A 13,172-nucleotide genomic window follows, 5' to 3' on the forward strand; every position below is an offset into this window, starting at 1 on the left:
TGACATATAAAATTAACCATCATAGATTCAAAATTTCTAGTGCAAAACTTTAGGGCTTACCATTGAACTTGGGAAACTAATGGAAAGGTTTGGGGTATTTAAAAAATATTCCCATCATGGACTTTCTCTACCTAAATCAGTTCAGTTCTAGTATACATTATTTTGTTAAAGCCGAAAACAGAATGCCTTAGCAGAAGCAAAAATACTGGATATATTGCAAGAAACACCTTGTGACAGATGATCAAACTTGCTTGCTATAGTAAGAAAATCTAACCTATTTTGGTGTCTCTCCTCTATAAGACAAGCCATTATATAGAATTAAAATAGTATAAAAATACTGTATGTAAACATGACCATTTACCCTCCAGGTTATTATAACAGTCATTGAAAACTTTGGAACTTGGGTGCAAATCCCACAGCTCACTTTATGAACTTGGTCAAGTTTATTGACCATTCTGAGCCTTTTTCCTCTAACTACAGCTGTACACCCCGCATTTGTGTCTTCTTCCTCTAACAGAACCGTCAGTGATTACAGCTTGTATTAGTCAGACTTTTGCATCACTGTCACAAAAACAACAAATGACTTAAGGGGAGGTTGATTTATTTTGGCTTAGGTTTCAAAGATGTCAGTCCATCCATGGCAGACTGGGTGAGGCAGAACAGAATGGTTCATATCATGGCAGCCAGGAAGTAAAGAAAGGGAATACAGGAAGTAAAGAAAGGGAATACAGGAAGTAAAGGGAATATAGGAAGGGGTCAGGGCAAAATATAGCCCCTAAGGAAACGCCCACAGTGACCTACTTCCTCCAACTAGGCCCCACCTCCTACTTTGCACACTTCCCAGTAAGGCCATTATACGATGAATCATCAAGGGATTAATCCATTCATTAGACCAGAGCCCTCCTGATCTAGTTGTTTCTATAAATGCCAGCACAGATACACCCAGAGGTGTGCTTTATGAATCTCCTAGATGATTCTTAATCTAGGCAAGTTGACAATCAAGATTAAGCATTCCTCTCCCTTTCCCACAGGCGGCCACCAGTAGATTTATTTACAACAGGGGTTTAGGATCAAAGCAGAGGCTTCGGTCAGCATGGAGAGGCCTGGGTTCTGCATCAGATGTCAGTTCAGTGTCAGGACAGATGCTGGCCCAAGCTCAAGACCCCAGGCTCAGTGTCACACTTGACTTTAGTCATGATACTTGAACTCTAGCGGGGCCTAAAGTTTGCTCCTTTTATCGTCTGGAATTATTGTTCTATCTTTTCTTCATCTTCTAATAGCCACCTCTAACCTAATAAAAATGCTTTTAAAAGGGAGAGGACACACAAAGTACGTTTATCAAAACAGTCCCATTCGCCCATTAAACTGTGGCTTCCAACCAGAAAAACAGACGCTGTCTTGAGACCTTATTGGCAAAGGGAAAACAGTCCTATGACGACCTTATCCTTTTTGTGTTTTACCAGCTAGCACACCTCTGCAGCCTGTGGCTAGGTATGGCTCAGTAGTCCCCCCTCCTAATACCCTCTTCGTGTCAAATTCCCAACAGCAGCCTGAGTGTCCCAAGGCCTTGCTTTATGGTTATGGCCCAACTTGACCACAGTTATTAGACTAACTTAGTTCAAAGGTCATGTTGATCTGGGTGCACTGTTCAAGTGCTAAAGCATTTGCTCACCATGCCTAAGGCTGAGGGGGGAAAAAAGGTCATGTTGACCAAACCAGTTTACCCCTTGGAATTTGGAATTTTCACATATCCACCTAAGCCAGTGGGCAGTAGACATGGGAGTTGAAATGTTATGCAGCTTTATATGCGAGTGTGTGCACATTAGATGCTTAGAAGTTATGAGAGGAGGCAGGAAGAAGCTGAGTCAGAGAGGAAGAACATGAAGGTGGAAGAATAGAGAACAATGTGTGGAGCCACCTCCTTCCTGCCTTCCAACATTCTGAGCTTCATCTTCCCTGGGTTCTTGAGATCCCTTCCCCAATTTACCTGCTTTAACACAAGTGGCCTTCTGGTCCTGGAACCTTTGCACAAACCTTTGAGGCAGTCAGAAATAGTTCTTGGCTCCACCACTGAGCAGGGCTTAAAGGTTTGAAGAATCATGTATAAAATTGTGTCAAAGACCCATACATGTAGTCAGTGGCTGAAATGGTGGCCTGGGAGTCCAAATTCTGTCCTTTGGTCTCAGGGCTCCCTCCTAGGAAAGATGGGGTCTGGACTTTGCTCTGGAATAGACGAAGAGGAACAAACAGGGTAATTCCTAAAACACAGAGGAGTGCTGCTGAGCAGTTTGGTAGGTTTTGCTCTGGAAGGAAGAGATGCCACAGTGCCCTCTGAAAATGGGGCTTTGGATAAACAGAGATGAGAGAGGAGGCAAGAAAGGAAACGGTGGAGGAAGTGAGGAGATAGGGTGGGGGAAGTCTGAACACGGGGCGGGGTATAATGAAACTGAGTGATGGATGAAGAATGTGCGGCTGGGAAGCATGGAAAGGGGTAAGAGACCAAATGCTGGAGAGAAAAGCAAAGAGTGGAACACAGGAAGAGAAAGAGAAAGGGCACAGAACTCAAGCACCTAGAAAATGAAGAGGATGGGGAAAGCAGAGCCAGAAGCTCACTTGTTCTGGTGTGTTCTCATCGGTGGCCCCATCCTCTGTTGTACTTTGTATCTTGATTGTCCTCATTTTCTCATTTATTTTTTTAAAAATTACTAAAACCTTCTCAGTTTGTCTCATGGGGAAGAGGCCAGGACCAAATGTGAAACACAGTGCGTACACACTACAACAGGTAGGAGTCTTAAACTTTTTTTGTAAAATATTTGCTGCAGACTGACCTGGCTTACGTGCACCTCTATCATCAGCAGAGCTGAGTCAGAGGTGGCTGGGCCTGACTGACATTAGGCCAGCAGTCCAACTACCCACTTTGGGACCCAGAGGATTTTAATCCTCCAGGGACCTTCAGTGGGGGGGTGAGGGTCTCATGAACTTGCACGTGGTTTTTCCCCTCCTTATACCTTGCACTAGCTATGCAGACCCAGGAACAACTGTGGGGCATTTGTCAGGACACAAAGTTCCTGCTGTGCCCCAAGCCAACAGAAACCCAATTGCCTCGTGGCCAAGTAAATAAACAACCTTTCCCATGATGAAAAATTGGGACCAAGGTCACTTGCTCTCTCCACTCTCAGACATAGAGGATGATGGTGTTTGGATTTGTTTTTCTCTCACCCAACACTTCATTACTATTGCATTATTCTTAATATGTAAAACAATGAACAGAAATATCAACAGAAGGACATGTCATGCTTCCTCAACCAATGAAAGACCTTTACATCAGCATGTTTACAAACTCAGTCCCCCAGGGTGACTGTGCCCCAAGAAGTGTGACTGATGAATTCCACAAATGAGTATAAGATAGGTCATCCAAAAGGAAGCCAGGACTCTGGGCCCTGGCATGAGCAGTGCTACTTCGAAAAGAGGTTTTATTGTTCACACATTTACTGTGCAAAACACTATGGGTGTGCCTATCCTGAAACATAAATTTTTAAAGAGTGAAAATTGTAAGGTCTAGTAGTAAAAACTTCTAGAATGCACTAAAAACTTTATGCACTTCTGTGATTTCTTTGTCATTGAAATAGGAAGGTTCTAAAAACCTACATATTTTTGTATCTGGAAAATATAAAGAACTTTCAAAACTCAATAAGAAAATAAATAGCACAATCTAAAAATGAGCAGAGGATGTGAACACACTCCACCCAGTCAGAGATACAAAGTAGCACATGAAAATGTGTCAGTCATGGACTGCAAGTTAAAGCCACACGGAGATGCCACACACCTGTTAGAAAGGCTAAGACAAAGAGAATGGCTAGAATGAAGAGAAACAAGCAAACTACAAGTATAGCGCAAGAGCTGATGAGGTCGTAGAGCAACTGGAACTCCTTCACCGCTCATGGGAATACAAAATGGTATGGACACTTTGGAAAACAGTTCTGCAGTTTCATAGAAGGTCAAATTATATTTACCATGTGAGCTCACAATCCCACCTTCAGATTCTACTCCAAAGAAATGAGACCACACAAGTTTTTCTGTGACTTTATTAGTAATTGCTCCTAACTGAAAAGAATTTAAATGTTAATGAATAGTGTGGTATATCCTACAGAGGGATGCTATTCAGCAACAGAAATGAATAATCTTTTGATGTACCCAACAATGTGGATGGTCCTCAACAGTGCCATGCTGAAAGAAGCCAGACTCCAGGGGCTACCTGCTGTATGATTCCATTTCCATGACACGCTGGGAGAGGCAAAGCTTAGGGACAGTGGTTGCTTTCAGTGGCAACTATCTAACTATGCAGGGAAAAGGGAATTTTAGAGTGCTGGAAATACTCTGTATCTTGATTGTGGTGATGGGAATTACACAACTATATTTTTTGTTTAAACTCATTAAGTTCTACCTTTAAAGGGTGGATTTCACTTTATATAATAAGCCCAATAGATCAAATGCAAAAAATTATTATTTTCCCATGTAAATATTTAAAGAAAGCTCTTGGAAGAGAGCAAAAGACACATTTTCATGGCTTCTTTGCCATCAAAATAGGCCATTAAAAAGCCAGCAAAAATAAATCTGCTTTTTCATTTTAGAGTAAGCTGTGCCACGCCTCTGCCCATGAAGTGGCCTCTAAAAGCCTCATTCTGAGAATGTGGTCTTTCTCAAGGCAGTAGAGTCCCTGCAGCCTTTGCCTCCTGAGCGACCCCAGCCTATGAGAGACCAAGAGCCCCAGGGTTGGGGGTTAGGGTGAAAGGTGTTTTTGCGGTGCTGGGGTTTGAACCCAGAGTTACACCTTGAGCCACTCCACCAGCTCTTTTTCATGAAGGGTTTTTCAAGATAGGGTCTCAAGAACTATTTGCCTGGGCTAGCTTCAAACCATGAGCCCCCTGATCTCTGCCTCCTGGGTAGCTAGGATTACAGGTGTGAGCCAGGTGAGCCTGGCAGGTGAAAGTTTTTAATGGGACTCCAGACCCCTTCTGAAGGGGTTTGGGCCTCTAATGGCACCTCCACTGAGCTGATGGCCAATTTATTACGCTTCCCAAACTGGAAAAGGCACCAGGAACATCCAAAGGAAACAAGGAAACAACATACAGCCTTCCCACCCACATATCTAGCTTTCTCCATTCTCCCCGAATGTCTCAGGCTATGAGGAAGAACCAGCAGAGTCCATTCTAATTGCTGTCTCTCAAGAGAGTGCAATGTGAAGTTCAAGTGCCTAAGTCACTTCCCTCCCTGTGCCATGTTAGTTGGAGAGGACAATGTTCGGGTCAGCCACCAGTCTTGCCAATCGACTGTGGAAAAGGCTGTGTCCATCCATTCTACTTTCAGGAGTAGGAAGGCATCAGTGAAGGGTGGCAGGTATGTGGTCCAACTCAGGAAGGGAAGGTGATGTTTGAGATGGCTTCTGTGTCCTGGAGGGGACAGGTGTCAGAGACAGAGGTCAAGTGGTTTCTCACATTTGGGTGCCCTCATACTGGTGTGTTTAGGAGCTGTGGGATTTGGTCATACCTTATCCCATGTCGTCCTCATGCAAGCCCTAGAAAAAAGTATTCATTTTTTTCTTTCCTTTATTTTGTCATTTTTACACTTACTTACATGTGTATACCTTGTTTGAGCCACCTCTTCCCTCCTCCCCCCCACTCCGCCCCGCTTCCAGGCAGAACCTGTTCCACCCTCTTCTCTGATTTTGTTGAAGAGAAAACATAAGAGATGATAAAAAAAAGACCTCATTTTTGCTAGTTTGAGGTAAAGATAGCTGTACAGAGAGATTCCTAGCATTCTTTCCATGCACTTTTGTATTGAAATCACATTGGTTCATCTCTGCTAGACCTCTTCACTACTTCCTGGTCCCCTTTCCGTGGTGGCCTCTGCCAGTTTAAGATTACTTTATTCGCTTCTCTACACTGAGCACATCGACCACATTCAAGTTTTAGGTTTCCTTCCCTTTCCCTATTCCTCCCATGCACGCTCTCTCCTTAGCGTGTGACCCATGTCCAATAATATTACTGCATTTGTTTGGGTCTATAATCTGCATATGGAAGAGAACATGCAATTTTTGGCCTTCTGAGGCCAAAAATTAACTTTGTTTAAGATGATGTTCTCCAGTTCCATCCATTTACTTGCAAACAAAATTTCATTCTTCTTTGTTGCTGAGTAAAATTCCATTGTATATAATTACCACATTTTCTTAATCCACTCGCCAGTAGTGGGGCATCTTGGCTGTTTCCATAGCTTGGCTATTGTGAATAGTGCCGCAATAAACATGGGTGTGCAGGTGCCTCTGTAACAAGTTAAGTCACATTCCTTTGGGTATATCCTTAGGAGTGGTATTGCTGGATCGTATGGCAGATCTATGTTTAGTTTAAAAAGTATTGTTATCGCCAACTGGCACCTATGGAAAATAAGGCTAAGCAGCATGGTGGCTGCATGAAGTAAGTCGTGACAGGGCTGATTTGTTGACTTGTTTACCAGGATGAACTGAGAAACCTCCGCTTGTTTCATCCCATGGAGGAAAAGGGTAACATCACAGGCTCCTGGGCCAGAATGAAGTTACAGCTAATGAGACCTGCAATTTGTGATTTAATCTTTCATGCTGTTGGTAGTCCCCTTCTTAAAGTTCTTTTCTTCATTTGGAAAGCATTCCCATATGCAGTTTTACCAAATCTGCATTCCCATATGCAGTTTTACCAAGAGGAATCAAGAAAGGAGACATTGGCCAAACATGGGTTTAAGCTTTATCCTGGGGTCAAAATATTGTGCTGTAGGTAGGGAGCAAAAAAGAAAGACCAGATGCACAAGAGCCATGGCAAACTGTTGTGGAGGGAGTCAAGAGGGCACAATCAGAGGTCACGTAGGTGTCCCTGTATTCCTCACTCTAATCTTGGAGACATGGGGTTATTTTGCCAAGAGAGGCAGTCCTTTAGTGGGGCTGCTAAGGGCAAGTCACCCAGGGATTCTGGATGCCCTGGGCTTAGCTTCAGTGATGCCATCTGGACTCTGCTTATGCCTACTCCTAGTTGTCTATCACCACCATTTCAGGTCCCACCTCTTTTCTGGAGAGGTTTTCAGTAGCTAAGAGGCAGCCTATTCACTAGCACTGCTCTGGGGGCCAGAAATTCTGACAACCCGTCCTCCTCTGGGGCCTGGGGAGATCACTATCCTGACTTCTCCAGCTCTCTTCATTTCCTTTCTTAGGGCATTCGGGGCCCAAACATTAAAAGCATTGTAAATAAAAATGACCCAGTGAGGCATGTAGGACTTTAAACACTTCCTGTCCTCCCTCCCCAATGCAAGTATGCAACTTGAGTGCAAAGCACCCCACAGTGCCCCTCAGCAGATGGGAAAGGGGAGTCATGTGACAGTTCAATGCCACAGTTCTTCCATTGCAGATGGGGCTCAGGCTCACCCTTATGACCAGCACACGATCAGTAAGAGCGTGTTTGTTGAATCCTAGTGAAGGATGAGTACCAGGTCTTCTATCCCAGGGCACCTCACCAGTTGTCTTGGTTTTGTAAGTAGTCACACTTCAGCCTTCTGTACCAGTCAAATGAGGCAGTGGTACTGTAGTCCCACTTCCCAAATCATTTCCAATTGCTTTGGAAGAGGTTTTGACACTAGAAAATGAATGTGGTTATCTCTCCCATTGGAAGAAGCCACAGTGCTGGGCATCAAAGATTCCAGCCACCAGAGAAAGAACTCCTTGCTTATCAGGGGCTGGAAGCATGCCCGTCTGTCCATAGCTGTACTCTTCTCTGGATCCAAACAATGCCCCTGTGGTAGACAGACAGCAAAGGGGCCTCATTCTTCCCCTCCTTGTGTTGCCCTTATGTTGTGCTACAACTCTTCCCATAGGAGGTCATTTCTATCCCATAGAAGGGTGAGCTAAATAAGTGGTGTTTTAAGCCACTAAGTTTTGGGGTTGTTTGTTACACAGCAAGAATCCTCCTTTTTCTGCTGCATAAAAATTCTGTGTATCACATTCACACTTGAGAGAAATTAATTCTTCCTTCCTCTAATGGTTAAACTGAATAGTATTATACTCCAGTTCCCTTTCAACTCCTTCACTTGATAGCCAGGCTACATTTTACATATTATCTTATGAGATCAATAGCAGATATATCATCAAAGAGACTGTTTCCTCTCCCAAGTCCATTGTCAAGGGAACAACCAGTAAGACAATAAAACCAATGTTTGACACCACAGTACACCATAGTAACTGGGAATAAGTTGGATCATGATTCTGTAATGAGCCCTGTTTTAGCAAGCCATGAAAAATAATCTTTTATGGTCGAATATAAGTTTAATAACCTGTTCATCACATCCCCCAAATAATTTTTCATTACTTTCATTTCATTCTGTTTACAGTTGTCACATTCATTTCCACAATACACAGACCTACATTTGCTATACATTTCTTAACATTTCATTGGTTTTGGAACATATGGAATTAGCAGGATCAGTGTGGGAACCATTGATACCTTTTTTCTGACAGCAAATTCTTAATGTATTTATGTAGCACCTTTGATTTAAGGAGTTTTGGATACTTTGACATTCACTGTGGCATCCTTTTGATATGTCTGGGTAGGAAAATATGATACATAATCATTATTGCCTTTTTATAGAAAGAAAAATGAAAGCACAGAAAGGTGAAGTAGTCTCAGTGAGATGATGACAGCCATGGTACAAACGAGTTTTTAGCTCAGCATCCTACTTTGTGAACTATGACTCTGTCTGTTTTAATAGATTCCACATCAAAAGGTATAATGGTTTCTTCCATTTTTGTAACATCTCTCTTTGGATGGATGCTAACTAAAGGGGCAGAACAGATGGTAAATTCCTATTGGTGGGAACTGCACCCTACAGTTCTGTACATCAGTGAGAGTCCCATAAATTACATAGCCATCCTCTGCTCCTGCATTAAAAATCACAGGCAACTGCCACCACCCCAGCATTTCCAGAACTGCTACCCAGAGGGAGAAACCAGTGATGGATGGCCACTCTCTTCAGCTGGGCACTGAATGGCATTAAAGTCTGCCAGGGGCCACCAGATGTGCAACATTACATTAAATTTGCTAGGTGTTTCAACTTTTCTCCAATATTTGAGAACCAGTGCTCACTGGCCACAGTACGTAACTTCTTTCACTCTGCCTTATTGTTTCCTTGCAAGAGGACCAATGCCAGAAACCAACACCTGTGGGATAAGTCTTCTTATATCCATAGCATGAGGATTTGGTTTGTAATTTAAATTCGCTAGAAGTTAGCAGGAATATATTTTGCTTCCACAAGGCCAATTTATAGGATACACAATTACTTAAGAAGAAAAGGGCCTTCTGCCTAAACACATTTGTCGCAAGTTAATATGTCAACTTTATTCATTCTTTCGTGAATTTCCCTGGCACCTTCTTTTCACTTACATCTTTTCCAGAGAGATATCAAGAAGTAAAACGCCAAGCTGTAGCATCTTGGATTTTTGGAGACTTAGATGCCAAGTACCAATTGCCTGTCAGTGTGGATAAATAAACCAGGTAGGGGACAAGTTCACAAGTTTCAAGGCTCTGTATAAACTCAAAAACATTCAGAGGAGAATTAGAATTTCCCTTTTTCTTCCTTTTAGAAAAATGAGGACACAACATTTTTCAGAAAAGAAAAGTTTCAAGATGGATCTGGTGATGGATACCTGTAATCCCAGCAACTCAGGAGGTGAAGGCAGGAGGATCACTAGTTTGAGGGCAACTGGGCTACAGAATGAGTTCCAGGCCAGCCTGGGCTACATAGTGAGACCCTGTCTCAAAAAACCAAACAAACAAAAAACAAAACAAAAACAAAACAAAACCCCCCAAACAAACAAAAAAGTCCCTGCACTTGTTCCCTGCCTCTCACTCCAGGCTTTACAGGTCTAGCCTTGCCCTAGCAGTGTTTAAGACATACATACACCTGGCAAAGCCATCACCAGAACATATGAGAAGGGGCACAAAAGAAAATCTGTAAAGGAGACTGGCACCTTCAGGAGAATTTTGAAAAAAAAAAAAATCCTTAAATAGTCCAAAAAAAAAAAAAAAGGAGGAAAAAGTATTAAGAAACATGCTATGAAGGAAAGAGAAATACTAAAGGGGTGTGTGGGATGGGGGGAGTTACACAGTCCTGGACAGAACAACACGTAAAACACATGTCAAAGGGACAAATGAAATGACAGTGGGGTGTGTGGCAGGGGAAGAGAAATGTCTAGAGGGAAGTCAAAGGTGCCCAGCCAGGAGTGCAAGAAGCCTGTGTCCGTGTGGCGAGCTGCTGAGTGGCCGTGGAGCGCAGTGAGCAGTCACACCACTGGCCTTGTGGCAAGTCCCTGGTTCTTGGAGTGCCAGGTCGTCCGGGTAACTTTGCACACTGTACCGATCCTCGACGCGGTCAGGAGGGGACCGCGGGCCTGCGGCGACATCTGCCTAGGTGCCAGGGCCCAGGCGCGGTGTGCGCGGGGCCGGGAAGGAGGCTCAGGCCTCGGCCGTTCCCTGCTCCTGCACCGGCCGCGAGGCCTCGTCCAGCCCCGCACCGCCCGGGTCCGGGAAGCGCGGCCCGGGGCCCGCGAACGAGTCGCGGCGCACCGGCGTCTCCTCCTGCACCGGGCGGCCCACCGGCTCGGGCTCGGCCACCGCGGGCCCCGGCCCCGCCGCGCCCTCCTGCGAGGTCTGGCTGACGTAGACCACGATGATGTCGCCCTTGAAGTTCATCACCTGCCCGCTGGAAATGAACGTGGAGTTGCTGTTTCCAGTCACATTTCCTAGGGGAGAGGGAGACAATATGGAGAGGTTGAGTCAGCGTCCCCGGCCCGGTGGAGACTCAGACTTGGGAGAGGAACCTTGGCCAGGGACCCAGGGCCCAACAGCGGCCTCTGTACAACAGTCCGTGGGTCCCTCTGGAAAGTGCATGGGTCACCTCACCTGGCCCACTGAGGCAGTGAGGGAGGGAGCAAGAAGGGAGAGTGAAGAGGGAAGAGAAGGGAAATGAGGCAAGTCTGTACCCACTGTCATGTTTCGTCATTTACCCCTGTTCCTATCATTGGGGTTCTGGGATATTGGCACCTGGATTGTAGAATCACAGACCGAGTCACTGTGTGTGTGTGTGTGCTCAGTGTGCAACAAATGCAGCCAATGGCCCAGCTATGGCCACTGAGCCCACCTCAGTCCACCCTCCTCTCAGACTGGACTCTGGCTCTGTCACCCTGCATGCCTTCATTTCTCCCACCTTCCATGAAAGTTCTGAACAGCTCAGCCCTGGAGAATCGTGGAGCCAAGTGGGCTCAGTTTTTAACAGAGGTTTATAAATTTTTTTTTAACATAAAAAACCAAAAAAATAAAAACCCTACTCTTAGAAAAGAAAGGAGGAAATCCTGTAAATCACTGTTCCCTTCTGAATCTTGAAAGGTGCTCAGTCCCCATGGGGTTCTATGACATTTCTTTGTGGGTGACTGGAAGTAGCCAATCTTTAATTATTAGATGTTTTGGAAAACACAAAGTTCAACAAATTTAGGAAAACTGCCACCTTTTATTATTCTTCCATTCTAAAGACTGATGTTCCAGAAAGTTCCCTGGTGAAAATGACTGCCCCAAACCAAGAAGCTCTAGAAACTCCCCAACACTCAGCATCACAAGTGGAATCTTTTAGTCTGACCAGGAGACATGGATATCAAAACGACTCCTCAATATTCACCATCTTTACCTTTTCTCTATTGTGACCCAGCATAATAAATAATTTATCCAATTAAAATGACATTTCAGTCACTGCTGCACATGAAGACATCTTCCCCAAACTTGGAAAGCATGTTTTGGATGGTCTGACCAAAATACCAATAGGAATACAGGAAATTCCTTTAGAATGCCTTCCCCCAACCCATTGGGGTACCTCCAGAGAAGTCCAGAAAGCAGCACAGTGACAGGTCCATGGAAAAAGGGAGTTCCAAGTATGAGCAACCCAGCCAAAGTCACAAAGGGAGAGCTCTGACTCCTGGCATTTCTCCCATAGGCCATTAAAGGGGGAATACTGTACTCCAAAATGGGCAGTGTCAAGGAGTTGTCTAATAACCTCCAACCAACATGAGAGAGGCCAGCTACTATTTCTGTTTTCCAACTAGACAAACATTCTCCATTCCCCCCTAAAATACACTGACAGGTGCTCATAACATACAGTGTACTCTGCTAGGGGCCCACTCTCTAGTTTATCTACCCCTTTCTACTCCTGCCAGTTACCAAGTCTGCTGTTGTCTGTTTTACCAGATAAATTATTAAAGTCAAAGTAAGAAATAAAAAATAACATGTATATCCCATAAACATATTTTGATTTAGAATATACCATATTTAATAAAATCAGTCACTTTAAATTGCTTAAAAGTATGTTTTTTCTGAGGATAGTTCCTCTTTGGTTTTATTGCAACGTCAATATGGCTGATTTTGTTGTTCTTCAATATATAAAACAACACAGGGCATCTGTAACCACTACAGGATTGACTTGTGGTTTTGAATTTAATCTCATCTCCTCTTTATTCTCTCACACTTAGATTTATCTGGTTGTGTCATGGTATATATGGTTTATTCAGTATATAAAATCTTATTTTCCAATAATTCATCATCATGAATCCATTGTTGCTTACTTCTTCATTGTCAGAACCTTTGATTACTTTGCCCAGGTAAAAAACCTATGCTTCTTGGCATCACGTTGCACATAAAGACTTTGTGTGAAATTTTGCATCTTGAGCATTTCATTCCAGGCAAAACATTCATTCCATGGAAAACAACATCTTTGATAGAAATATACTAAAAATTCTACAGGACTGATATTCATTCTTGTTTTCTATTTTTATTTCCAAAATGCAACTCAAACCCTTTCACTTAAAGGAGATATTTAAACACTTGACAATCCTTTGATTCTTAGACTGAATCAAGAATACTATTCTTCGAGGTCCATGGGTGAGTGGTGGACAAAATCAAGGTCTTGCCAGCCTGGGCCTCATAGTGAGTTCAAGGCCAGCCTAGAGTGCACAGTGAGATTCTGTCTCAAAAATAAGAATAAGTAAAAGCCTTTAAATTCCTGACAATTAGGAAAACAAGTTATCTAGAAAGAGCATGTGATTCTCAAGGTTATTCTTT

The 13,172-nt window shown here is 43.6% G+C and overlaps 1 protein-coding gene and 1 pseudogene across 2 annotated transcripts in view; one reads left to right on the top strand and one right to left on the bottom strand.

Annotated features, from left to right (window-relative positions):
- The first annotated feature begins 218 nt into the window (after positions 1-218).
- On the top strand, positions 219-328 carry LOC141422921 (small nucleolar RNA SNORA28; annotated as a pseudogene).
- A 7,985-nt stretch (positions 329-8,313) lies between these two features.
- Positions 8,314-13,172, bottom strand: part of Tnfrsf11a (TNF receptor superfamily member 11a) — a 50,976-nt gene continuing 46,117 nt past the window's right edge. For both annotated transcript variants that reach the window (XM_074069682.1, XM_074069681.1), the window contains exon 10: positions 8,314-10,810. In XM_074069682.1, coding sequence (XP_073925783.1) covers positions 10,524-10,810 — 287 coding nt within the window. In that variant the 3' untranslated portion in view covers positions 8,314-10,523. The remainder of the gene's footprint in view (positions 10,811-13,172) is intronic.

Source organism: Castor canadensis, chromosome 4 (genome assembly GCF_047511655.1).
Source record: "Castor canadensis chromosome 4, mCasCan1.hap1v2, whole genome shotgun sequence".
NCBI classification, from domain to species: Eukaryota; Metazoa; Chordata; class Mammalia; order Rodentia; family Castoridae; genus Castor; species Castor canadensis.